The sequence below is a fragment of the Jaculus jaculus genome, chromosome 2, assembly GCF_020740685.1.
Source record: "Jaculus jaculus isolate mJacJac1 chromosome 2, mJacJac1.mat.Y.cur, whole genome shotgun sequence".
NCBI classification, from domain to species: Eukaryota; Metazoa; Chordata; class Mammalia; order Rodentia; family Dipodidae; genus Jaculus; species Jaculus jaculus.
Genome location: NC_059103.1, coordinates 33,256,756 through 33,284,700, shown reverse-complemented (window position 1 = coordinate 33,284,700; position 27,945 = coordinate 33,256,756). Strand labels below are relative to the sequence as shown.

At 47.6% G+C, this 27,945-nt stretch overlaps 2 protein-coding genes across 3 annotated transcripts in view; both read right to left on the bottom strand.

Annotated features, from left to right (window-relative positions):
- Positions 1-18,699, bottom strand: part of Carm1 (coactivator associated arginine methyltransferase 1) — a 74,558-nt gene extending 55,859 nt beyond the window's left edge. For both annotated transcript variants that reach the window (XM_004667423.2, XM_045142579.1), the window contains exon 1: positions 18,480-18,699. In XM_004667423.2, the coding sequence (XP_004667480.2) occupies positions 18,480-18,699 (220 nt within the window). The remainder of the gene's footprint in view (positions 1-18,479) is intronic.
- A 1,654-nt stretch (positions 18,700-20,353) lies between these two features.
- The window catches only part of C2H19orf38 (chromosome 2 C19orf38 homolog), a 46,506-nt gene continuing 38,914 nt past the window's right edge, over positions 20,354-27,945 (bottom strand). The window contains exon 8 of the mRNA XM_004667462.2: positions 20,354-21,116. Coding sequence (XP_004667519.2) covers positions 20,982-21,116 — 135 coding nt within the window. The 3' untranslated portion in view covers positions 20,354-20,981. The remainder of the gene's footprint in view (positions 21,117-27,945) is intronic.

The window sequence follows — 27,945 nt, the reverse complement described above, 5'->3', positions numbered from 1 at the left end:
CCATGACCTCACAGTGCCTGGACTACCTACACAAGACCAGTGTAACAAGAGGAAAAGATGATGACATCAAAATATAAGAAACTGATTGAGAGGGGGAGGGGATATGATGGAGAGTGGAATTATGAAGGGGAAAGTGGGGATGGGGAGGGAATTATTATGGTTTATTTTCTACAATTATGGAAGTTGTAAACAATAAAAATTTATTTAAAAAAAAACATTTTAATGCAATGCTGTTTTCTAGGTGCTATTTTAGCAGAACTAAGTAGTTTGTTACTTTTGTTGTATTAATATTTGGTCCATTTTGCTGGCTGTTAAATAACTTGATTAATGTAATTCTTTGCTAGGACAATGTTGACATAGTGTACACAATCACAAATAAACATTATTATTTAAAACTGTGGAAGTAACGTGAAAGGGAAAATATATTTGTAAGAAAGGGATAAAAGAGGGGCCCTTTGCTGTCACTCACCAGATTTACAAGAAAAACATGTTCTATTCTGAAAGGTTATAGTAGCTTTAATATTATAACTCAGAACAATGTAGACACCTTAATTGTTAAACACACACTGGACAAGATTACTCATGAGCTGCATGTAGCTCATTGGTGATAATAATGAATATCACCATGTTGTGCTTTTTACACGAGATTTTTATTTAAGTGCTGACTGATTTCTTTTTTGCTGGTTTATTGTTATATAGAATGTAAGTTGTACAGTAAAATAAGTTATTTAAGCATGTGTAAATATTATTACATATCTTTCTTCTAGATGGAGAATTTTGAATAAACTATCTTTGACCTGGGGAACTGAGCCTCGAACCGGGGTCCTTAGGCTTCACAGGCAAGCACTTAACCGCTAAGCCATTTCTCCAGCCCAAGAGCATCTCTTTTATTAGCACTGATTGGTTAGAGGCCCTAGGCAGGTTATTGGCCCAGACTAACACAGCCTGTGCCATCATGCAGGTTTCTAGACATGAAACCATTCTAAGGTGCTACATGCATGCATCCAGCAAAAGATGAACACTACATTGAGGAAAATGACTAGCTAAGCAAAGACCTGGCAGTGATGTCAAATAAAAACAGCCACAGTGGCTCATGCCAAGATGTGGGTAATAAATTGCTTTAAAGAGGCAGACAAAGCCAGGCGTGGTAGCACATTCCTTTAATCCCAGCACTTGGGAGGCAGAGGTAGGAGGATTACCATGAGTTCGAGGCCACCCTGAGACTACAAAGTGAGTTCCAGGTCAGCCTGGGCTAGAGTGAGACCCTACCTCAAAGAAACAAAAACAAAAACAACCCCCCCCCAAAAAAAAATAATAAAGAGGCAGACAAGGCCAGGTGTGGTGGCACATGACTTTACTGCCAGCACTCAGGAGGCAGAATCACTGTAAATTCGAGGCTGCCCACAGATTATATAATGAATTCCAAGTCAGCCTGGGCTGGAGTGAGACCCTACCTCAAAGAAAAAAAAGGGGAAGGGGGCAGACAAGGGCTAAAAAGATGGCTTAGTGGTTAAGGCACTTGCCTGCGAAGCTTAAGGACCTAGGTTCAACTCTCCAGAACCCATGTAAGCCAGCTGGACAAGTGGCACATGTGTCTGGAATTTGTTTGCAGTGACTAAAGGCCCTGGTGTGTCCATTCTCTCTCTCCCTCTCATAAATAAATAAATTAAATAAATAAATAAATAAATAAATAAATAAATAAGCAGACAAAAAAGATGGAACACAAGGGAGGGGGCTCTATGCAAGAAGCATAACTCTCTCAAATGAATTTGGACCTATTTTCAAGAATAGCCAGCCTATCACCAGGTGTGGTGGCACACACCTTTAATCCCAGCACTTGGGAGGCAGAGGTAAGAGGATTGCCATGAGCTCAAGGTCACCCTGAGACTACATAATGAATTCCAGGTCAGCTTGGACTAGAGCGAGACTCTATTTCATAAAAGAAAAAAAAAAAAAAAAAAAAAGCCAGTCTGGCGGCCAGGGGTGGGGGGGTGTGGGACAAACTGCAGGTGGTTGGAGAAGCAAACTGGGCAATGAGGGGCTGCCTACCTCAACAAAAACTACCCAGAATCAAGAAACAAGCTCTTGAGGCTGGAGACATGGCTTAGCGGTTAAGGTGTTTGCCTGCAAAGCTAAAGGACCTTGGGTCAATTCCCCAAGACCCATGTAAGCCAGATGTACAAGGTGACACATGCAACTGGAGTTCATCTGGAGTCGCTGGAAGCTCTGGTCCACCCGCTATCTTTCTCTCTCTCTTGCTCTGACTCTTTAATAAATAAAAATAAAATATTTAAAAAGAAAAAGAAATAAGCTCTCTGTCCAATTCTGGACAGCAACAATTGGGTTATATAGGGGCACACAACTGTCCAACAAGATACCTAAGATCAGGGCACATGGGTGTTGTTGATTCAACGGCCATGAAAATAATTAAAAGAAGTGGGGCCATAGAGATGGATCAGCAGTTAAGTGTACTTCCTGTACAAGCATGAGGGCCTAAGGCAGCCAGACTAATCAAGATCAAATCTCCAGGACTCACATAAACTAAGCGTACCTATAACCCCAGTCCCATAGGAAAGCAGAGACCCAGAAATGGCTTCAGCTCACACAGGTGCAGATGGCAAGCTCTGGGATCAATAAGAGACTAGTTCAAACAAGAATGGAGCTGGGCATCGTGGCACATGCCTTTGATCCCAGCACTTGGGAGACAGAGGTAGGAGGATCGGGATGGGTTCGAGGCCACCCTGAGACTACACAGTAAATTCCAGGTCAGCTTCAGCTACAGTGAGACCCTACCTTGAAAAAAAAAATGTGGAAGAGATGGCACTTCAGCTCCTTCAGTCCAGGATAAAGCTAGTTTACATTTTCCTTCAACAAAGCTGCCCCAAAGCTCCTAGGATTTTAGCACCAAAAACAAAGAAAGAAGAAAAAAAGGGAATGGGGAGAAAGAGAGAGAAAAGAAGTAAAATGTAGGTTGCTCTTAGGTTTGGAAGCCAAGCTTGGTGGCCATACTCCTAATCCTAGCATACTTAGAAGGCAGGAGGCTGAGGCAGGAGGACTGTCACAAGTTCCAAGACAGCCCAGACTAAACAATGAATTTCAAAGCTGGGCATGGTGTGATAGGAGAACTGCTGTGAGTCTGAGATCAGCCTGGGACTACTGTAGTCCCAGGGCTAGAGTGAAACCCTACGTCAAAAAACAAAACAAAAAAAAAAAAACACACCTGGGTGTGGTGGCGCACACCTTTAATCCCAGCAATCTGGAGGCAGAGGTAGGAGGATCACTGTGAGTTCAAGGCCATCCTGAGTTCCAGGTCACCTGGGCTAGTGTGAAACCCTACCATGAAAAAGTAAAATAAATAAATAAATAAATAAGTGAGTTTCAGGCAAGGCTGTCTCAAACATCTCCCCTCCCCATTACAAAAAGACTGCAAGGTAACTTAGGAAAGTGCTCACCTAGCATACACAAAGCCCTTGGTTCCATTTCAGCAATGCATAAATAAGCACAGGGTAAGGTTCCAAGTTTACCATGGGTAAGCCTAGAAAGATCCTAAGGGCCCTTGCACTGCTGTCCCAAGCCATCATTCAGGAAGGTCCCCAAAGACAGGTAACAGGAACAGATTCAGAGGCCAAAGTCCAAGGAAGTATCTGCAGACTTATTAAAGCTCCTATGCTACCCGCCCTGGCTAGTTTGTTTTTTTTTTTGAAGAGGAGGAGTATTTCAAGGAGGGATTATGCCTCTTCATTGTAGAATTTTTTAAAATATTTATTTTTTATTATTTAATTTTGAAAGAGAGGAGAAAATGGGCACACCATGGCCTTTCAGCTCCTGTGAACAAACTCCAGATGCATGGGCCCTCTTGTGCACATGTGTGATATTTCACACTTATGTCACTGTGCGTCTGGCTACGTGGGACCTGGAGATTCAAACATGCATTATTAGGCTTTGTAGGCAAGCACCTTAAGCATTAAGCCATCTCTCCGGCCTTTTTTTTTTTTTTTTTAAGAGAGACAGAAGAGGTTGATAGGGAAAGACAGAATAGGCATGCCAGGGCCTCCAGCCACTGCAAACAAACTCCATATGCATGTGCCACCTTGTGCATCTGGATGTGGGTACTGGGCAAGCACTTAATTGCTAAGCCATCTCTCCAGCCCAAAGAAGCTTCTTCTTCTTCTTATTATTATTATTACTCCTGGGGTTGGAGAGATGGCTCAGTGATTAAAGGCACTTGTTTGCAAAGCCTGACAGCCTGGGTTGAATTCCCCAGTACCCAAGTAAAGCCAGATTTACAAAGTGGTGCGTATGTCTAGAGTTCATCCGCAGAGGCAAGAGGCCCTGATGTGTCCAGTCTCTCTCTCTCTCATATAAGTAAAATATTTTAAATTGAAAATAAAAACCCTTAGCCAGGCATGGTGGTGCATGCCTTTAATCCCAATACTCAGGAGGCTGAGATAGGAGAATTACTGTGAGTTTGAGGCCACCCTGAGACTACATAGTTAATTCCAAGGCAGCCTGGGCCTGAGCAGGTAGAGCAAGACCTTACCTTGAAAAATGAAAAAAGCCAGGTGTGGTGGCACATGCCTTTAATACCAGCATTTGGGACGCAGAGGTAGGAAGATCACTGAGTTTGAGGCCACCCTGAGAGTACAGGTCAGCTTGGACTAGAATGAAACTCTACCTCAAAAAATTAATTATTTATACATTTATTTGCATATGGGGGAGTGTCTCCTGACAATGCAAATCAAAGTTTATCTAGCTTTACATCAGCAGCTTGGGAATTGCTCCAGCCATCAGACTTTACAAGCCTTTAATCACTGAGCCATCTCAGCAGGCCCCCACCCAGTCCCCTACTTCTGTGGGGCTCAGCAGGCTTCTGACTTCAGGCTTCTGCAGGTGTTAAAAAGGTGACAGGATTCAGATAACATATTTCCCAGTTGTTTCCACAAAAACCCACAACCAAGTGCATCTCTACAGTGACATGTGTGACTGAGTCACACTGAATCCATGTACACAGGTATTAGAGCCCCATGTGGCAGGTTATAGAAGATTTTTGCTAACACACAAGTTCAAGTAAGGCCAGAGCATGCTGTCAAATGATAGTCAAACCAAGTTACACTGTCAGAACTCTTAATTTCCAAATTGCAGGCAAGGGATATTAGGACTGGGCAGGATGCAGGTTAGGAGGGTAGGGACTGGGAGGCAAGGGCTGAACATAGGTGGGGCCAGGGACCATATTCACCTGCAAGGATCTCAAATTCAGTTGCCAAAGGAAAGGGCTAGGCTCAATGAGATGATGTTTACTTACATGTATAAAAGGTGTATCTGGATTCAAAAAAAAAAAAAATTAGGCAGGTGGTGACACATGCCTTTAATCCTAGCACTTGAGAGGCCAAGGTAGGATCACTGTGAGTTGGAGGCCACCCTGAGACTACATAGTGAATTCCAGGTCACCCTGGGCTAGAGCAAGACCCTACCTCGGAGCGGGGGCGGGGGGGGGGGTTATTTGTGGTGGCATAGGCATTTAATTCCAGCAGACAGAAGTAGGAGGATCGCTGTGAGCCTGGGACTACACAGTGAATTCCAGGTCAGCCTATGCTAGAGTGAGACCCTACGTTTGAGGGGGAGGCACTAAGCAAAACAAACCACACACATATCTACATATATGGGATAGGGACTGGATATAGTAGTGGTGGTGGTGGTCCAGGTCTGTAATTCTAGCTACTTGAGAGAAAGAGGCAGGTAGATTATAAATGAAGTCTAGATGCTGAGCTATATCTTCAGCTCTGCAATTTTTCTTCTTTTCTTTTTAGTGGTATGGGGATGGGACACAGGGCATCACCCATTGCTCATCAAATTAAAAACACTGAAAGAGCCAGGTGGAGTGACACGCACCTTTAATCCCAGCACTTGGGAGGCAGAGGTAAGAGGATCACTGTGAGTTAGAGTCCACCCTACCTCAAAAAACCGAAGAGAGAGAGAGAAAGCGCACAAGCAAGCCAGGTGTGGTGTTGCACGCCTTTAATCCCAGCACTTGGGAGGCACAGGTAGGAGGACCACCATGAGTTCAAGGTCACCCTGAGACTACAGAGTGAATTCCAGGTCAGCCTGAGCTAGAGTGAAACCCTACCTGGGAAAACCAAAACAAAGAAAAAAGGCAATTCTGTCCTGGCTGGGCATCATGGCACATACCTACACTCTAGCACTTGGGAAGCTGAGGCAAGAGGATTGTGATAGTTTGGGGTCATTCTAGGGTACATAATGTGCGATTCCAATTCAACCCTGCTTTTGCTTGTAGTTCCTTCTTTCCTCAGAGGGGACCTTTTGTTCCAAACCAGTCAGTTGTCTCCACCTTCCTCCCCTCTGTAAGCCGTAAAAAGCCACCTCAGCCAAGGTGACTGTCAGTATGTCCTCTATTCCACACAAATGGCAGCCATGAATTTAGCTGAGTACATAGATGCTTGGACTGAGGGCTACATTTCTCAGTCTCCTTAGCAACTAGCCAATGAGATGAACATCCTCTGAGGCAGCTTCAGGAACTTTCCTTTCAGGCATCTGGTCCATGCTCTTTGTACAAAATTCCCTTTTTTTTTTTTTTAATTTATTTATTTGAGAGCAACAGACACAGAGAGAAAGACAGATAGAGGGAGAGAGAGAATGGGCACGCCAGGGCCTCCAGCCTCTGCAAACAAACTCCAGATGTGTGCGCCCCCTTGTGCATCTGGCTAACGTGGGACCTGGGGAACTGAGCCTCGAACCGGGATCCTTAGGCTTCACAGGCAAGCGCTTAACCGCTAAGCCATCTCTCCAGCCCTGTACAAAATTCCTTAATGCTGCTGTCTGGAGTTCAGGGTATTATGGCTGGACTACAACAGTCATGCAGAGCCATTAATAAAGATAAGGCTTCATGTTAGTAGTGGAGTGGAGGTGGGGTAAGCTGAAAGGTCCTGGGTCTAGAGACTTCTAAAATCCCCCACACCAGTCTGATATACCAGATACCTGCTAACCTCCACACTTAAGGATGAGAGCATAAAACATGGTATGTCATCTTATTCATAACATTGCTACTTTAGGTCTCTTATCACACACGGATAAAATACACTTTTCATTTGCTGAACCACATACAAACACAGGTAGTGCTGAACTCCCAAGCCAGCTCTGCTGCCCACAGGCCAAGTCACTTGATCAAGAAATATCAAGAAGCCCTTTCACCTGTTTCCTATCAGCAAATGGGATTGGAATTCCCAACTTCACTGTTTTTTGTTTGTTTTTTTTTTCAAGGTAGGGTATCTCTCTAGCCCAGGCTGACCTTGAATTCACTATGTAGTCTCAGGGTGGCCTTGAACTCACAGCAATCCTCCTACCTCTGCCTCCTGAGTGCTGGGATTAAAGGCATGAGCCACTATGCCCTGCCAGATGGGCTTTTTAAAATATTTTGTTTATTTTACTTATTTATTTATTTGAGAGCAACAGAGAGAGAGAAAGAGGCAGAGAGAGAGAGAGAATGGGCACACCACAGCCTCTAGGCACTGCAAATGTACTCCAGCCATGCGCACCCCTTTGTGCATCTGGCTAATGTGGGTCCTGGGGAACTGAGCCTCGAACTGGGGTCCTTAAGCATCACAGGTTAAGTGCTTAACCACTAAGCCATATCCCTAGCCCCCAGATGGGCTTTTCAAAAAATATACATTTTTTTATTTATTTGAGAGAAGGAATGAGGCAAAGAGAGAGAGAATGAGAATGAGTGCGCCAGGGCTTCCAGCCACTGCAAAGGAACAAGGTGGTGCATGCATCTGGAGTTCATTTCCAGTGGCTAGAGGGTCTGGTGGGCCCATTCTCTCTCTCTTATAAATAAATATAATTTATTTATTTTTTTTTTAGCCAGGCATCATGGCACATGCCTTTACTCCCAGCACTCGGAAGGCAGAGGCAGGATGATCACTTTGAGTTCGAGGCCACCCTTAGAATACAGAGTGAATTCCAGGTCAGCCTGAGCTAGAAGTGAAACCTTACCTCAAAAAAACAAAAACAAATAAATAAATTTAATTTAACGTTTTTTCAAAGGCCTGCATCTTGGAGACACTTTAAACAAAGAAAGTATTTTTGGTTAGCTGAGGCCATGTTCATGTTCCTCACTAGTGGTCCCCTCCTGGCTACTTTTTTTTTTTCTTAAGGTGGAGTATTATGTAGCCCAGGCAGGCATCAAATTTGCTATGTAGCTGAAGATGACCTTGAACTTTGGATCCTCTTGAAAGTTGATGAGCTGACAGGTATGCATCCCCATGCCCAGTTTATGTGGTACAGAGGCTAGAACCCAGGGCTTTCTGCATGCTGGACAATCACTCTATCTATTAAACTACATTCCAGCCTCCTTATGCCTCATTCTTTTATCCCAGTGTTTGCAAGCTGTTTTTTGTTTTTGTTTTGTTTTGTTTTCTGAGGTAGGGTCTTGCTCTAGCTCAGGCTGGCCTGGAATTCACTATGTAGTCTCAGGTGGCCTCAAACTCTCAGTGATCCTACTACCTTTGCCTCCCCAGTGCTGGGATTAAAGGCGTGAGCCACCACGCCCAGCTGTTTGCAAGCTCTTTATGCCAAGGCCCCACTGAACTAAATATTATAGGATTTTTTTTTCCCCATGTAGGGTTTCACTCTAGCCCAGGCTGACCTGGAATTCAGTATATAGTCACTCAGGGTGGTCTCAAACTCATAGTTATCTTCCTATCTCTGCCTCCAAAGTGCTGGAATTAAAAGGTGTGCACCACCATCACTCCCAGATATTGTAGGGTTGTTTAGTTTTTGCTTTTCGAGGTAGGGTCTCACTTTAGACCAGGCTGACCTGGAATTCAGTATGTAGTCTCAGGGTGGCCTCCAACTCGGGCCAATCCTCCTACCTCTGCCTCCCAAGTGGTGGGATTAAAGGCGTGTGCCACCATACCCAGCTTCCTATTGTAGGTTTTTAAAAAATATTTTTATTTACTTGTTTGCAAGCAGAGAGAGAGGGAGGGAGGGAGGGAGAGGTAGAGAGAATGGACATGCTAGGGCCTCTGGCCACAGCAGATGAACTCTAGATGCATGTGCCACTTTGTGCATCTGGCTTTACAAGGGTACTAGGTAATTGAACCCATGTCCTTAGGCTTTGCTGGCACCTTAACCACTGAGTCATCTCTCTAGCCCCTAAAAATTATAGGTTTTATAAGGCAATATAGTCTTGGCTAAATAGTCTTTGTGATGCAGCTGGAGTTTGTTTGCACTGGCTAGAGGCCTGGCATACAAGCATTCTCATTCATTCTCTCTCTTTCTACCTCATAAATAAATAAATATGTATATATATTTAAATATTTTTTTTGTTTGTTTGTTTGAGGTAGAGTCTCACTCTGGCCCAGGCTGACCTGGAATTCACTATGTAGTCTCAGGGTGGCCTTGAACTCACAGCGATCCTCCTACCTCTGCCTCCCACCATGCCCACCTGAAATAGTCTTTGTTGATTAGTGGCTGTGTTTTATTTTCAACCCCTCAAAACTGCTAAGGCTTCTTGCTCTGACAGTATAAAAATAAAGCCACAGGCTCCATTTGGTCCACAGGCCCGGATTTACATTGTCTCTGACTGGCCCCAAGGTCAAGAATTTGATTTTATCAACAGAATTTCTGCAGAGCCTGGCATACACTAAGTGCTCAGTAAATGACAACCACCAGCAACAGTGAGTAGGCACCACTAACACAAAGTGCCCTTCTGGATTTTGTAGCTTCTCAACCTCTGCCCAGCACCACAGTAAAATGTACACCCAAGCCGGCACATGCCTCTGATCCCAACACTTGGGAGGCAGAGGTAGGAGGAGCTCAAGGCCACCCTCAGACTACATAGTGAATTCCAGGTCAGCCTAGGCTAGAGCAAGACCCTGCCTTAAAAGAAATGAAAATAGGGCTGGAGAGATGGCTTAGCTATTAAGGTGCTTGCCTGCAAAGCCTAAGGACCCATGTAAACATTTGTTAAAAAAAAAAAGAAGAAGAAGAAGAAACAAGCTGGGCTAGACACACAACTACTGTCTCATGGCTAGAGGGTCTCAGGGGGAGTCATAAAGGACCCTGGTTCTATAGCAGGCATAGAGTCTCTTCCTTCTGCCTCCATTTCCCCAGAGCTGGGGTTGTAAGTGTTCATGACATCTGGTTTATTTAGGGTAGGGAATAAAACCCAGGGCTGGGTGCATGCTAAGCAGACACTCTACTAACTGAGCCTCATCCCCTGCCCTAACACAGGGTTTTCCCCAACCTGGGATGACCCCTCCCCAAAACCAAAGTCAGCCCATCAGAGCCAATGTGCTGTGTCTCTTCATAGCTAATCGGGTGGGGGGTATCCAGGATGCTCACTGGTGCTGACCAAGACAGAAAAACGACAAGGTCATCTCCAGAACTGAGTTGACTATACTCTCCTCCCAATGAACAAGGGCTTCCCCAGAAGCTGCTTCCTTCCAGGGGGTGGTAGCCTGCACTCCAGAGCTCTGGAGACCATGCCAATGCTTCCTCAAGGCCCAGGAAGCCCATGCCAAGGAAAGTGGCCTGGTTTTGGTAGCTGCCTACTATGTTTCCAATCCCATGGACAAAGGCCCGGGAGACTTCAAATGGCTAAAAAGGCTGGGGAGGGTTACTGCTCTGCCTGCCTCAGCTGTCATCTCTCCCATTGGAGGGCACAGATGGCAAAGAACAGGACCCAGGGGTTCTCCTTCCCTATGCCACCCTAATGACATCTATAATGCATGGGCTACTGGGGCTGGGGAGATGGCTCTTTAGGTCAAGGGCTTGCCTCAAGCATGAGGACCTCAGTTAGATCCTCAGCACCCAAACAAAATACCAGGTATGGCAATGTGTTCATGTATCCCAGCTCTGGGGAGGCAGAGTCAGGAGAATATTTGGGATTTGCTGCCTAGCCTGTCTAGCTTAATTGGTGAGCTCCAGACAATGAGAGACCATTTCAAGGGAGATGAATGGCATCCTTGAGGATGACACCGAGGTTATCCTCTGGCTTTCATATGTACACATGTGTACATGCATGCATGTATGCACACACATACGCTCTACAACTGTGCAAGCATGCAAACATATCCTACCACACATAAACTAAATAAAGCCAAAAAGAATAGGCTGTTGGGCTTAGCGGTTAAGGTACTTGCCTGCCTGCAAAGCCTAAGGACCCAGGTTCGACTCCCCAGTAGTCATGTAAGCCAGATGCATAAGGTGGCATGTGTGTCTGGAGTTTGTTTGCAATGGCGAGAGGCCCTGGCACTTCTCTCTCTATATATCCCTGCCTGCCTGCCTCTCTCCCTAAATAAATTAAAAAAAAAAAAGAATAGGAGCCAGGCGTGATGGCACACACCTTCAATCCCAGCACTCAGGGAGGGAGAAATAGGAGGATCACCGTGAGTTCAAGGCCACCCTGAGACTCCATAGTGAATTCCAGGTCAGTCTGGGCCAGAGTGAGACCATACCGTGAAAATTAAAAAAAAAAAAAAAAAAAAAAGGCTGTTGACAAACGTTTGCTCCATAACTGACCCATGCTACATACCTGACCTCCTCCATATACATCCCTCAACCAAGCAGCTGAAGTCCTACTGCAGAGGGAACTGAGGCTGTGGGGGGCAGGAGAGTTACTAAAGGTGAGGACATAGGATCAGAGATCACATGACTACTTCAAGGCCACAAGGTTGACCAGCAACAGACTCTGAATACAGTTTAGGACCCTCATTGCAGCCACAGAAGCTTCTGTTCCACCCCCAAACTTTTAGGCTCTAAAAGATTCCTGCCGGTGTTCTTCCTCCTTATGGCTCCATGTACAGACTTGAATTCCAGCACCTGAAGACACAAGTGGCTTGTAGTCTCTGGCTTCACAACAGACTTGTAAGCAAACATTGGCATTTCTGATAGTGACTTGATGGATGAAAGCATTCAGACCCCAGGAGTGGGGAAGACAAAACTGGAAAGAAGTTCACTTCAAGTAAAGAGCCTGAAGCCCACACAGCCTGACCTGGTTCATCCCCAAACAGGGAACTCCCCCATGGCCCACCCAGCTGCTATCATGTCACCTTCTCAGGTTCCAGAAAGACTGGCCTACCTCTGACCTTTCTCAACACACTGTAGGCCAGCCATACTCTGAGATTAGGATGTACACAACCCACAACACTTTGAGACTGTGCACTTATTAGACATACTTCAGAGTAATTCCTTCAGTGGTGCCTGCCACAATGTAAAACCAGCCAAATCTGAAGGCAACACAGCTTTTGAGGGAAGCAGGTGACTTTACCCAAGTTTTCATTCATTGAACATACACACTCTGGGCCCAATGACCTGAGTGCACCGCTCCCCAACACCTGCCTTCTGCCCATGGATGAAACTGAAGTATATAGTTCCACAGTACAAGAAAAATGTCCTAAAAATTTTAGAATCCATAAAAAGGGTCTTATTTGGAAACAGGGCCTTTGTCAATGTAATTAAAGATCTCAGGGTGACATCATTCTACATTTAAAAGCTGGGTGTGGTAGGCCATACCATTACCCCAGCACTTGAGACTCAGCCTCAAAAAGACTAAGAAAGCTGGGCGTGGTGGCCACACACTTTTAATCTCAGCATTCTGGAGGCAGAGGTAGGAAGACCACTGTGCATTCAAGGCCACTCTGAGACTACAGAGTGAATTCCAGATCACCCTGGACTAGTATGAAACCCCACCTCAAAAAAAAAACACCAAAATGGTGGGGCCTATCACAGGAGCACATACATTAAATACCAGCACTGGGAGGCTGAGGTAGGAGATCCAAGAGGAGTTCAAGGCTAATCTGGGCTAAAGAGTTCTCTAGGTAGGCCTGGATTAGAGTGAAACCCTGCCTCAAAAAAAAATAAAGGCTGGAGGGATGGCTTAGCAGTTTGCCTGCAAAATGAAAGGACCCAGGTTTGATTCCCCAGGACCCATGTAAACCACGTGCACAAGGTGGTGCATGCATCTGGAGTTCCTTTGCACGACTGGAGGCCCTGACACACCCATTCTCTCTATCTGCCTGCCTCTCTCTCTCTCTCCCCAATAAGTAAATAACTTTAGCCGGGCGTGGTGGCGCACGCCTTTAATCCCAGCACTCGGGAGGCAGAGGTAGGAGGATCACCGTGAGTTTGAGGCCACCCTGAGACTACATAGTTAATTCCAGGTCAGCCTAGACCAGAGTGAGACCCTACCTCGAAAAAACCAAAAATAAATAAATAAAATAATTAATTAATTAATTAATTTTGTTTTGTTTTTAAAGTAGTCTTGTTCCCCCACACACACAGCCCCAGGTAGAGTCTTACTCTGGTCCAGGCTGACCTGGAATTATCAATATAGTCTCAGGGTGGCCTCGAACTCACAGCCATCCTCCTACCTCTGCCTCGAGTGTGCTGGGATTAAAGGCATGTGCCACCACACCCGGCTTCAAGGTAGGGTCTTGCTCTAGTAGGCTGACCTGGAATTCATTCAGTAGTCTCAGGGTGGTCTCAAACTCTGCTGATCCTCCTACCTCTGCCTCCCCAGTGCTGGGATTAAAGGTGTGCACCACCATGCGCAACATAAAAAATATTTTTTAAAAAGGACAAGAGGGCTGGAGAGATGACTTAGTGGTTAAAGGCGCTTGCTTGCAAAGTCAAAGGAACCAGGTTTGATTCTCCAGGACCCAAGTAAGCCAGATGCACAAGGTGGTACATCATTTGGAGTTCATTTGCAGTGGCTAGAGGCCCTGGTGTGTCCATTACCTCTCTCCTTCCCTTCTCCCTCTCTCTAATAAATAAATAAATAAATCTTTAAAAAATGGTAGGAAGATCAGCATGAGTTCCAGGCCACTCTGAGATTACATAGCGATTTCCAGGTCAGCCTAGGCCAGAGTGAGACCCAACCTTGAAAAAAAAAAAAAAAAACAAGGGCTGGAGGGATGGCTTAGCGATTAAGGCACTTGCCTGTGAAGCCTGAGGACTCAGATTCGATTTTACAGGTCCAACGTAAGCCAGATGCACATGGTGGCACACATACATCTGGAATCGTTTGCAGTGTCTGGAGGCCCTGGCATGCCCATTCATTCTCATTCTCTCTCTCCCTCTCCCTCTCTCTGTGTCTAATAAATAAATAAATAAAATCTTAAAAAAAAAAAAAAGAGGGGCTAAAGAGAAGGGTTAGCAGTTAAGGCACTTGCCTGTGAAGCCTAAGGACCCATATTTGATTCTCCAGATCCCACATAAGCCAGACACACACAGTTATTCAAGTGCACAATGCGATGCATGTATCTGGAATTCTATTACAGTGGCTGGAGGCCCTGGCACACCAATTCTTTCTCTCATTAAAAAAAAATAAAGCCGGGCATAGTGGTGCATGCCTCTAATCCCAGCACTCAGGAAGCAGAGGTAGAAGGATCACCATGAGTTCGAGGCCACCCTGAGATTACATAATGAATTACAGGTTAGTCTGGGCTAGAGAGAGACCCTACCTCAAAAGAAAAAAAAAAATATTTTTTAAAATTATTTATTTATTTATTTGAGAGCGACAGACACAGAGAGAAAGACAGACAGAGGGAGAGAGAGAGAATGGGCGCGCCAGGGCTTCCAGCCTCTGCAAACGAACTCCAGACGTGTGCGCCCCCTTGTGCATCTGGCTAACGTGGGACCTGGGGAACCGAGCCTCAAACCGGGGTCCTTAGGCTTCACAGGCAAGCGCTTAACCGCTAAGCCATCTCTCCAGCCCAAGAAAAAAAAAATATTTTAAAGGGCCAGGTATAGTGGTACATGCTTTTAATCCCAGCACTTGGGAGGCTGAGGTGAGATGATTGCCCTGAGTTTGAGGCTATCCTGAGACTACAGACTGAATTCCAGGTTAGCCTAAACTAGAGGAAGACCCTACTTCAGAAAACCAGAAAAAAAGGGGGTCCTGGAGAGATGGCTTAGCAGTTAATGCACTTATCTGCAAAGTCTAGGGACCCAGGTTTGGTTCTCCAGGTCCCACATAAACTAGATGCACAAGGGGGCACATGGTTTGCAGTGGCTGGAGGCCCTGGTGCACCCATTCTCTCTCCTTCTTTGTTTCTCTCTCTGTCCCTAAATAAATAAAATTTTTAAATAATAATAATGAAAAAAAAGACAGCAGTTGAGCATGGTGGCGCACGCCTTTAATCCCAGCATTAGGGAGGCAGAGGTAGGAAGATTGCCGTGAGGCCACTCTGAAACTACATCCGAAGCCACCCTAAGTCTACATAGGTCAACCTGGGCTACAGCGAGACCCTACCTCGAAAACCCAAAAATAAAAAGAGACAAGAGGGCCAGGAACAGTGGTTTATCCCTTTAATTCAAGCACTGGGAGGAAGATATAGGAGGATCGCCTTGAGTTGAAGGCCAGCCTAGAACTACACAGTGAGTTTCAGGTCAGCTTGGGCTAGAGTGAGACCCTGGGTGGGTGGGGGGAGGATGACAAGAGAACAGAGACAAAGGAAGAACTACAGGAAGACAGTGGAGCCTGGGGTTTTGCACCCACAAGCCAAGCAAAACCCAGCAGCACTGGAAGCTGCAAGTGTTGTACTATGGGCACTGCAGATACTTTGACTTCAGAATCCTGGCAAGAACTTAGAGAATACATTCCTGTTGTCCTAAACCACCCAGTTTGTGGCCATTTGTTATGGCATCCCAGGTAAGTTAATACACCCAGCTTAGGCTGTCTCACACCAATGCCACTTAAACCTAGAGGCTAAAAGTTGTTTCTGACCCCAGAGAATATCAGGGATAGAAAACAGAGCAGGGCATGACCATGGATAAAATATTTCTCAAGATGGTTTCACTTATGAATTATCTGCATTAGAAAATTATCTATATAACTTCTAACTTTTTTTTTTTTTTTTGAGACAGGGTCTCCCTGCAGCCAACTGGCCTTTAAGTCCTGATTCTTCTGCCTCTACCTCTTAACAGCTAGGACTATAGGCACATACCACCAAATCTGGCTCTCTAGGTTTTGTCTTTTGTAGGGGGTGAGGATATTTAAAAGCAGGTTCTCACTCTAATCTAGGCTGACCTGCAACTCACTCTATAGCCCAAACTGGCCTCCAACTCACAAGCACCCTCCTCAGCCTCAGGGCTGGGAATAAAAGTATGCAGGACAACACCTGTTTTTCTTGTTTTCTTTTGGGGAGGGGGTGGAGCGGAGTGAAGGTAGTGTCTCGGACCACATCAGGCTGACTTGAAAATCCTACCTCAGCCTCCCCAGGGCTGGAATTAAAGGAAATGGCCACCATGCCTGTCTTTATTTTTATTGCACAGCTGGACCTCAAACCCACTTTCATGATTAAAACAAAACAAAGGTCTGCAGAGATGGCTTAGTGGCTAAGGCACCTGCCTGCAAAGCCTAAGGACCCACGTTTGATTCCCCAGGACCCATATAAAGTCGGATGCATAAGGTGCCACATGTGTCTGGAGTTCATTTGCAGTGGCTAGAGGCTCTGGTGAGCCTATTCTCTTTCTCTTGGTCTCTCCCTCCCCCCTCAAATAAATAAATATATAAATAAACTAATTTTCCTGAAATAATATGCTAAGAATAGAGGGAGATAGGTGTGGGGTATTTGGGACCTAATTCTATAAAACGTAAAACTGTCCTAAACTGTTTCCTTGGGCGAGAGGAGATGGCTTATTAGTGAAGGTGCTTGCCTACAAAGCCTAAGAACTCAGTCCGAATCACCAGGTCCCATCAGCCAGATGCACAGTGACGAAAGTGCACAATGTTGCACATGCACACAAGGGGGTGTTCGTGTTGGGAGTTCACTTGCAGCAGCTGAAGGCCCTGGAGCGCCCATTCTCTCTCAAATAAATAAATGAATAAAATATTAAATTTTTAAAAACGTTGTGCTGGAGACATGGCTTAATGGTTAAGGCACTTGCCTGCAAAGCCAAAGGCCCCAGTTCAATTCCCCAGTACCTGCATAAAGCCAAATGCAAAATGGCACATGCATCTGAAATTCCTTTGCAGCAGCTGGAGGCCCTGGTGTACCCATTCTCTTTGTCTCTCTTCTCTCTCTGTTTGCAAATAAGTAAAATTAAAAAAATAAAGTACTGGTGTATTAAAAAAAATTTTTTTTGAGGTTTACAGAATATGGCAACATGATCTAGGCTAGCCTCAAACTTGAGGTCCTCCCACCTCAACATACCAAGTGGGGGTACCACAGGCTTGCTCCACCACACCCAGTTTTCCAGAACTAGTTTTCATTAATCATAGGGCCAAATAAATAGGCTTGGTTAGGAATCTGGAGTCAAGCTGGGTTTAGAGGTAATTCTGGGCTCCTAACCAATGAAATTCTTTTCTTCCTTGTCCTCATCTGGTTCACTGAGAACAGAGCTCTGCCCTAGACGCAAAAGGTGTCACACTTGGTGGACAGGTGACACTCCTTTAGCCTGTTTTCAAAGTCAAGGCAAAAGGACAGAACCCTGTGTGAACAGGCTGCTCCACACCTTTTTCGTTTGGAACACCCCATTGCCAGAGTGGCAAACACACACACGCTCCCACAGACCAAAGACAGTACTGGTCTCTCTTCAGTGCCCCCCTTAACTATCAAAGCAAGAAAACCTAGGAGACAAAGCCGAACGAAACAGAATAGCAACATCGGACTCAGAATCTGGGAGAGGAGACAAGAAAGAGTAACAAGAGAAAGAAAAAGATAAAAGTAAAAAGGCTGGGGTGGGGGTGGGGGATGGAGGACTTTGCAAATGTATTTGCGATCCCCCCCCACTGAAATGTCAGTTTTGAAAGCAGTTTCTGAGAATGTCACCAGTCTCTCACATCCTCAAAAAGACAAGTGAAGCGCGTGGTGGTGGTGAGGGAGGTGGCTGGGTTACCTCTGACTCCTAAGCGGGGCCATCAGAAAACTGGGCTCTCCCACATTTCCCACGCAGGACCCCCTTCCAGCTAGTAGCACCCTCAAATGGGGTCCTCCAGCTCTAACTTTTCCACTCAGAATGGGAGGGTAATTCCTAAACGCCAAAGCGTCCACAAGGGCGATACCCCGGTTCTCTTGGACTCTCCAAACTGGGACCCACTTTAACTGTCTTTAGCAGTCCAGGCAGGGGGAGAGGGGTCCCTGACACGGCCAGGAGAGATCCAGTCCACACCACACCCTCGTGCACCACCCGGCCCCCGAACCTCCTGGAATCTCCTTGCACCCAATTCCCCTTGCACTCTCGGGACCCCCCCCCCTTCCTGCTCGGGGCCACCCTCCTAAATCTCGGGCCCCTCACTCGCATTTCCCGCGTCCCTCCGGATGCCCCTCGGGTCACCACACGCACGCCCTGCTCTTCCCTCTCCGTTCCTTTGACGCCGGCTCCGGGCCGCCGCTCAGCCGAGCCCCGCGGACCCACCGCCAGGTGGTCCCCTCCCCCTCGGCGCCCCGCCGCGGCCGGCCGCGTGCGCAGTCCCCGTGCGCGCCCCGCACCCGGTCACCGGGGGTCCCCTCACTCACGGCTGTAGAGGGCGATGCCCGCCACGTCCGGCCCGGCGCGCACCTCCAGGCGCAGCGACTGCTGCTCCGCGTGCCGCTGGATCTCGCCGTTCGCGTCGCCGATGGTGAGGAGGCGGGCGCCGGGGAACACCGACACGGTCGCACAGGGCCCCGCGCCACCTGGGACCGCCGCTCCTGCGCCACCCGCGCCCGGTCCTACCGCCGCCGCCGCCGCTGCCATCTTAGATCCGGCTCCAGGCCCCGCCGCCGCCACCGCCGCCGCCGCCGTGCCCGGGCCCAGGCCGCCGCCGCCGCCGCCGCCGCCGCCGCCGCTGCCGCGCAGACCGAGGCCGAGGCGAGCAGCGCGCCGCCTACCGGCCGCGCGACGCCTCGTCACCGCTACCGCTGACGGCGCCACGACACAGCGGCCGGGGGCGCAGCGACCCCTGCTGGTAGTCGGAGGCAGCCAGAAGGAGCGAGCGCGGCCGGCCGGGGGTGGGGCCGGCCCTGCCCCGCCCCGCGCCGCCCCGCGCCGCCCCGCGCGAACGGTCGCTGCTTTGTGAGGTGGCGTCGGGCCTGCGGGCGGCGGGGGGCGGGGACGGGAGCGCTACCGCGAGCACCCGCCCCAGGGCCCGGGCCACGCCCCCGCCGGCGTCGCGCCAATGACCGCGCGCGGCCTGGCTGCGCGGGCGCTGGGGCGGGGCGTGCGTCCCGGCGGCCCCGGCCGTTTGGACCCGCCCGCCCGCTCGGCGGCGCCAGGGCCAGGGCGGGGCGTGAGCCGGGGGGCGGGCCTGCGCCGCGGCCCAGCCGGGGCTGCGTAAACGGCCGCTCTGCGAGGGCGGCGGCGCGGCGTGCGTGGGGGGCGGCGCGCGGCCGCGCCCCGGAGGGCGTCCTGCTCTTTGTAGCCTCGCGACGGAGCGGCGAGCGTGCGGGAGGGCGCGCCCCGCCCCGGCCCGCCCCGCCCCGCCCCGGCCCGCCGGACGCGCGGGCGTCGGCCCCGCTCTCCCGCTGCGGTCACGACGCCAAGTTCGACGCCCGCGGCTAGCGCGGGACCGGGGAGGAGTCGGTTCCCGGAGCTGCCTGGCTCTCTGGCGCAGGCCTCGCGCTGGGCATGGTCACGTCCCGTCCGTCTGCTTAGCGTGATTCCCGCCGCCAGCCCCAGAATCCAGTCTGTGTGCTTACTGTCCCAGCTCGCTCCGCTCGCTCTGTCTTCCCCCCAGTGAGCCCGGCAGTGGCTGCGATCCCAACCTGCTGTTCTGGGAAAGACACAAAGGAGCTGGGGGCCAGTTCCAATCTTACCTCTCACCCTTCCGGCCCCTTCATTTACTCATTAGTCCTTTGTCCACACATTACCTTCATTCCACCCGCAGTGATAGGGCCTGAGCAGAGCCCCTGATGGGCACCACTCCTTTCTTGCACCCCCACATTCTACCTCATATACCACCTTGACTACGGTTCAAGAGTGCCTAGAACAAGGGTGCCTCCAACGTGGCCAGTTCGTGCGTGCATCCCACTCCTCAAGCCATCCCACGCGTGGACCCGCAAAGTTTTAGGCTTGAAAATTAAATATGAAGCCTTGTGGACATGCCAGCAAGGCATACACACAAAACACACACCCCTGGATCCTGTGTTCAAGAGCCCCAGTAAGAGGCTGGAATAATGGCTTAGCGGTTAAGGTGTTTGCCTGCAAAGCCAAAGAACCCAGGTTCGATTCCCCAGTACCCATGTTAGCCAGATGCACAAGGGGGCACACGCATCTGGAGTTCGTTTGCAGTGGCTGGAGGCCCTGGTGCGCTCATTCTCTCCCCCCACCTTTCTCTCTCTCTCCCCTTTGTCAAATAAGTAAATATAAAAATAAATGAATAAAATAAAGAGAACCAGTAGGGAGCCAACCATGATGGTGCATGCCTGTAATCCAATCACTGGGGAGAAGGCTGAGACAGTTTGAGACCAGCTTGAGCTACAAAGTAGAATTAGGCCCTAAAAAATCTATCCTGGAGCCAGGCGTGGTGGCGCACACCTTTAATCCCAGCACTTGGGAGGCAGAGGTAGGAGGATCGATGTGAGTTCAAGGCCACCCTGAGACTACATAGTAAGTACCAGGTCAGCCTGGGCTAAAGCGAGACCCTACCTCAAAAAAAATTATATCTCCTGGTCCAGAAGCGTCAGGTGCAGCTGGGGACCAGATCAAAGTAGGCCCTGAGATTGTGGACTTCTTAGAGCCAAATGGGTGATCCAGTGTGATCATAACATGTTCTGGTGGTCTTGCCAAGCTGAAAATCCATGGAGGGGCTTCCTGCTTTCTGTTCAGCCTCCAGGCCAATGCCTTCACCCAATGTCTCTACCGTGTTTCTCATCTCTGTGTATAAGGTCTCCTCACCAGGAGTAGTCTTCTCCTTGCCTGTTTGATTCCTTGAGAAAGCAGTAGCAGGTGTTCCCACCCAAGTTGCCTGACGGAACTCTAGCTCCAAAAGGTCTAGACAGGTCCAGAGAGGAGAGATGGAGGGGTCCCTATCCTCAGCCTCATTGGCAGGCCCGGAAAGTGCTGAACTCAGGGAACTCTGCTGAAGATGACACAGAGGTAGGTCGCTTTCGGGGACTGGCATTGCCCGGGTGGACATCCACGGTTGCTGTCAGGTCCTCATCTGAAGTAATTTTCTTTGTCCATTGAAGGAAAGAGAGAGAGGGAACTGGGTGATTTGGGATATCAAAGTGTAGGGTTTCCCCATGTCTTGAGCCCTTTGGCAGCTCATCTCTTTCCCCAAACCCCAAGTTTCAGTTGCTCGGCCCCTCAGCTGAGGAGAACCACTCACTTCTGCCATTTCATGACAGTCTGTCCTCACTTGAGTAACTTAACCTCCCTGTGCCTCGGTTTCCCTCTCTGAAAAAATGGAGAAAAATTCTAGTACCCACCTCCCATAGCGGCTATGAGACTATGAAAATATAACCCCCCCCTCTCTCCCTCTCCCTCTTTCCCTGCCAGATAAATATATATTTTTTTAAAGCTGGGGGTAGTGATGCACACCTTTAATCCCAGCACTTGGGAGACAGAGGTAAGAGGGTTGCCAAGAGTTCAAGGCCACCCTGAGATTACATAGTGAATTCCAGGTCAGCCTGGGCTAGAGAGAGACACGGGCTTGGGGGAAAAAAGAGGGGGGGCCTGGAGAGATGGCTTAGCAGTTAAGGCACATGCCTACAAAGCCTAAGGACCCAGGTTCGATTCTCCAGGTCCCATGTAAGCCAGATGTTCATGGTGGCACATGCATCTGGAATTTGTTTGCAGTGGCTAGAGACCCTGGTGTGCCTATTTCCTCTCTCCCTCCCTCCCTCTCATTAAATAAATAAATTATAAAATAAAATCTTTAAAAAAAAGGCAGAGGAGTCTGGGGAGATGGCTCAGTGGTTAAAGGCAGTTGCTTATAAAGCCTGCTGGCCCAGGTTCAATTCCCCAGACGCCCATATAAAGCTGAACAAACATTCCTTTGTAGCAAGAGACACTGGAGCACCTACACACACACATAAATAATAAATAAAAGGTGAGGAACTGAGGAAGACACTTGATATTATTCTCACACACACCTGCACACACTTGGCTCACATATAACACACATGCATGCACCCCACACATATACACAGAAGGGAGAGCAGTTTGTAGTGGCACTCGCCTTTAATCCCAGCACTCTGGAGGCAGAAGTAGGAGGATTGCTGTGAGTTCAAGGCCAGCGTGAGACTACATGGTGAATTCCAGGTCAGCCTCTGCTAAAGTGAAACCCTACCTCGAAAAGAAGAATGAGAAGGAGAAAGAAGAAAGAAGGAGGAGGGGGAAGAAGAAAGGGGAGCTTGAGAGATGGCTCAGTGGTTAAGGCACTTGCCTGCAAAGTCTAACGATCTGGGGTTGATTCCCCAATGCCAATGTACTGCCAGATGCACAAAGTGGCACACGCATCTGGAGTTTATTTGCAGTGGTTGGAGGCCCTTGCATGCCCATTCCTTCTCTCTCTCTCTCCTCTCTACTTACAAATAAATAAATTTTTAAACAGGAGGCGGGGGGAGTTTGCTGGGTGTGCTTGGTGGTACTCAGGAGGCTCAAATAGGAATTTCAGCATGAGTTCAAGCCAGCCAGGGGCCAGAGCGAGTTCCAGTGTAACAGGGTTTGGCGGGGAAAGGGGGGGGGGGGTGTCAGGGAAAGTCCTTAAACTCCAAACCCTGAGTTTTTATCTGTTTTGAACTAAGAATTAAAATAAACAGACTGGGAAGGATTGTTTATAAACTATTACATTTATTCAGGAGAGTGAGCATGGACCAGGGGGAACAAAAGTGAAAAGTGATTTTCTAAAAAGGCTGTGCTTTGAGATTAGAGGGGCAGCTGGGTGTGGTGGTGCACTCCTTTAATCCCAGCACTCGGGTGGCAGAGGTAGGAGGACTGCCGTGAGTTTGAGGCCACCCTGAAACTCCATAATGAATTCCAGGTCAGCCTGGGCTAGAGGGAAACCCTACCTTGAAAAACAAACAACAACAATAACAACAAAAAAGAGATTAAAGGGGCAGGGTATTGTGGTGATGCACACATGCACACCTTTAACCCAGCACTTAGAAGGCTGAGGGAGGATTGCTATGAATTTGAGGCCACCCTGAAACTACAGAGTGAATTCCAGGTCAGCCCAGCCTAAGCTAGACTAACACCTTGACTCAAGAAAAGAAAAAAAAGAAAAGAAAAAAAAAAGCCTGTTGTGGTGGTGCATGCCTTTAATCCCAGCACTTGGGAGGCAGAGGTAGGAGGATCATGGTGAGTAAGGCCACCCTGAAACTACAGAGTGAATTCCAGGTCAGCCTGGGCCAGAGTGAGACCCTACTTCAAAAAAAGAAAATAAAAGCTCTTAATTTGTTCTAATTTAAATATATATATATGTGTGTGTGTGTGTGTGTGTGTGTGTGTGTGTATTATTTGAGAGAAAGAGAGGAAGAGGCAGTTATAAAGAAAGTGGGCATGCCAGGGCTTCCAGCCATTGCAAACGAACTCCAGATGCATGCACCCCCTTGTGTATCTGGCTTACATGGGTACTGGGGAATAACCGGGTCGTCCTTAGGCTTCACAGCCAAATGCCTTATCCCCCACTTTTTAAAAAATTAAATTATTTAAAAATAAAAATGTAAGGTCTCACTGTAGCCCAGGCTGACCTGGAATTCACTCTGTAGTTTCAGGGTGGCCTTAAACTCACCATGATCCTCCTACCTCTGCCTCCCAAGTGCTGGGATTAAAGGCATATGCCACCACACCTGGCTTCTATTTTATTTTATTTTATTTTTATTTATTTGAGAGCAACAAACAGACAGAGAGAGAAAGAGACAGAAAGAAGAGAGAGAGAGAAAAGGTGCACCAGGGCCTCCAGCTGATGTAAATGAACCCCAGATGCATGCCCCACCTTGTGCATCTGGCTTACATGGGTCCTGGGGATTGACGCTCGAACCGGGGTCCTTAGACTTCACAGGCAAGTGCTTAACCACTAAGCCACCTCTCCAGCCCATTCTCTTTTATTTTAATGTCATCATCTTTTCCTCCTATTATGAAGGCCCTGTGTAGGTAGTACCAGGCACTGTGAGGTCATGGACATCCAGGCCATTTTGTGTCTGGAGGACTGCACTGTCAGCAGTCCTGCCCTACCTTTGGCTACATCACAGCTTTGTAAGGCTTTACAAAGAAACTGAAACTGAAGTTAGCCGGGCATGGTGGTGTATGCCTTTAATCCCAACATTTGGGAGGCTGAGGTAGAAGGATTGCTATGAGTTCAAGGCCAGTCTGAGACTGATTCTTGGTCAGCCTGGGCTACAGTGAGACCCTACCTTGAAAAAACAAAATAAATAAATAATAAAATGTTAATTTAAAAAAATTAGGGCTGGGGGCTAGAGAGATGGTTTAGCAGTTAAAGTGCTTGCCTGCAAAGCCAAAAGACACAGGTTTGATTCTCCAGCACCATGTAAGCCAGATGCACAAGTGGCACATTCATCTCCAGATGTTTGTTTGAGTGGCTGGAGGCCCTGGATGCCCATTCTCTCTCTCTCTCTTTCTGCCTCTTTCTCTCAAATAAATAAAATATATTTTTAGAGCTGGAGAGATGGCTTAGTGGTTAAGCACTTGCCTGTGAAGCCTAAGGACCCCGGTTCAAGGCTCGATTCCCCAGGATCCACATTAGCCAGATGCACAAGGGGCGCACACATCTGAAGTTCATTTGCAGTGGCTGGAGGCCCTGGCGCACCCATTCTATCTCTCTCTCTCTCTCTCTCTTTCTGCCTCGTTCTCTCTCTGTCTGTCACTCACAAATAAATAAATAAAAATGAATAAAATATATATTTTTAAAAAATTAGGGCTGGAGAGATGGCTTGGTGGTTAAGGCACTTGTCTGTGAAGCCTAAGGACCCATGTTCTCCAGATCCCATGTAACCCAGACATACAAGGTGAAGCAAATACGCAAGCTGGCACATGCATATAAAGCAGCGCATGCGTCTGGAGTTTTATTGCAGTGGCTGGAGGCCCTGGCGTGCAAGTTCTTTCTCTCTCTAATAAAAAAGTTTCAAAAAAAATTAGGGCTGGAGAGATGGCTTAGCAGTGAAGGCATGCCCATTCTCTCTCAAATAAATAAAGTAGTTTAATTTTTTTTTCAGGGCTGGAGAGATGGCTTAGCGGATAAAGTGCCTGCAAAGCCAAAGGACCTCGGTTTGATTCCCCAGGACCCATGTAAGCCAGATACAGAAGGTGGCGCATGTGTCATTTCATTTGCAGTGGCTAGATGCCCTGGTGTGCCCATTCTCTCTCTCTCTCCTCTCTCTCTGTCTGCCTCTTTCTCTCTCACTCTTTCAAATAAATAAATAAATAAATAATTTTTGAAAAATTAAAAAAAAATTTCAGCCTAGCATGGTGGTGCATACCTTGAATCCTACCACTTTGGAGGCAGTGATAGAAGGAGTGCTGTGAGTTTGAGGCTACCCTGAGACTCCATAGTGAATTATTCCAGGTCACTCGGCTAGAGAGAGAGACCCTATGTCAAAAAAAAAAAAAAAAAAGGCTGAACCAAGCATGATGACACATGCCTTTAATCCCAGCACTCAGGAGACAGAGGTAGGAGGATCACCATGAGCTCGAGGCCACCCTGAGACTCAGTGAATTCCAGGTCAGCCTGAGCTAGAGTGAAACCCTACCTTGAAAAACCAAAATAAATTAATATTTGAAAAAAGCCAGATGTGGTGGCGCATGCCTTTAATCCCAGCACTCAGGAGGCACAGGTGGGAGGATCACCATGAGTTCCAGGCCACCCGGAGACTACAGAGTGAATTCCAAGTCAGCCTTAGCTAGAGTGAGACCCTACCTTGAAAAACAGAAATAAAAACAAAATCATTATTTGAGAGAGAAAGCAAAACTGAACTCCAGATATATATATCATTTTGTGCTTCTGGTTTTTATGTGGATTTATTAATGAGAGAAAGAATGGGCATAACAAGGTCTCTAGCCACTGTAAACAAACTCCATATACATATGCCATCTTGTGCATCTGACTTTATGTGAGTTCTCAGAAATTGAACCTGGGTCCTTTGATTTTGCAGGCAAGTACCTTAACTACTAAGCCATATCTCCAGCCCTAATTTTTATTTTGTTGGACAAGGGCATCACTATGTTTCACAGGCTGGTCTCAAACTCCTAGGCTCAAGCCATCCTCCTTCCTCAACCTTCTAAGTAGCAGGGATTACAAGTGTGTCTCATAGGACCTCATTTTGATATATATTTGTATATATTTTATCACAAAAAAGTTTAAAAATTATGAGCCAGGCATGGTTGCGCATGCCTTTAAATCCTAGCTCTTGGAAGGCAGAGGTAAGTGGATCACTGTGAGTTCGAGGCCACCTGAGACTACATAGTGAATTACAAATCAGTCTGGACCAGAGTGAGACCCTACCTTGAAAAAAAAAAAAAAACTATTAAACAATTATATTGGGGCCTTGTTTTTTGCTCTTTATGCTTTTTCCTTTTTTTTTAAAAAAATTATTTATTTATTTGAGAGAAAGCAAAAGGCAGAGAGAGAGAGAGAATAGGCATGCCAGGGCCTCCAGCCACTGCAAACAAACTCCAGATGCGTGCGCCATCTTATGCATCTGGCTTACGTGGGTCCTGAGGAATTGAACTGAGGTCCTTTGCCTTTGCAGGCAAACACCTTAACCGCTAAGCTATCTCTCTAGCCCCTTTTATGTTTTTTCAAGGTAGGGTCTTACTCTAGCTCAGGCTGACCTGGAATTCACTTTGTAGTCTCAGGGTAGCCTTGAACTCATGGTGATCCACCTACCTCTGCCTCCTGAGTGCTGAGATTAAAGGCATGTGCCGCCATGCATGGCTAAGGGATCTTTCTTAAAAAGCCTGCCATGCTGGGTTTGATTGCCCAGTACCCATTTAAAACCAGATACACTAAGAGGTGCATGTATATGGAGTTCATTTGCAGTGGCAGGAGGCCCTGACATGCCCATTCACTTTCTCTCTCATAAAATCAATCAATAAATAAATAGGGCTGGAGAGATGGCTCAGTGGCTAAGGAACTTGCCTGCAAAGTCTAAAGATTCAAGTTCAATCGCCTAGTACTCACATAAAGCCAGATACACAAAGTGGCACATGTGTCTGGAGTTCACTTGAAGTGGCTAGAGGACCTGGCGTGTCCAATCTGTCTGTCTCTCTTTTCTATCTTTCTCTGTTTACAAATAAATAAAAATATTAAATAAATATCTCTATAGAATTTTCTATGAAAGAAACATTCTGGAAGCTGGGGACATGGCTCAATGGATGAAGTACTTGAGAGCTGAGTTTGGATCCCAGCACTCACATAAAAACTGGGCCTGACACCCTATCACTTGCAATGAAGAAGCAGGAAGGTCTCCAAGGCATGCTGGCTGGCTAGTATAGCTGAATCTGTGAATTCTGGGTTCAATATCAAAAATAAGGTACAAGGGGGTGGAGGGATGGTTAGCCTGCAAAGCCAAAGGACCCTGGTTTGATTCCCTAGGACTCACATTAGCCAGATGCACAAGGGGGCGCACACATCTTGAATTGGTTTGCAGTGGCTGGAGGCCCTGGCATGTGTCCTCCCTCTCTCTCTCTCTCTCTCTCTCTCTCTTTCTCTGTCAAATAAATAAATAATAAAATATTTTTTAAAAAATAAGGTAGAGGGCTGGAGAGATGGCGTAGCGGTTAAGCGCTTGCCGTGAAGCCTAAGGACCCCGGTCCGAGGCTCGGTTCCCCAGGTCCCACGTTAGCCAGATGCACAGGGGGGCGCACGTGTCTGGAGTTCGTTTGCAGAGGCTGGAAGCCCTGGCGCGCCCATTCTCTCTCTCTCCCTCTACCTGTCTTTCTCTCTGTGTCTGTCGCTCTCAAATAAATAATAAAATAAAATAAAATAAAATAAGGTAGAAGCCAGGTGTGGTGGCACATGCCTCCCAGAACTTGGGAAGCAGA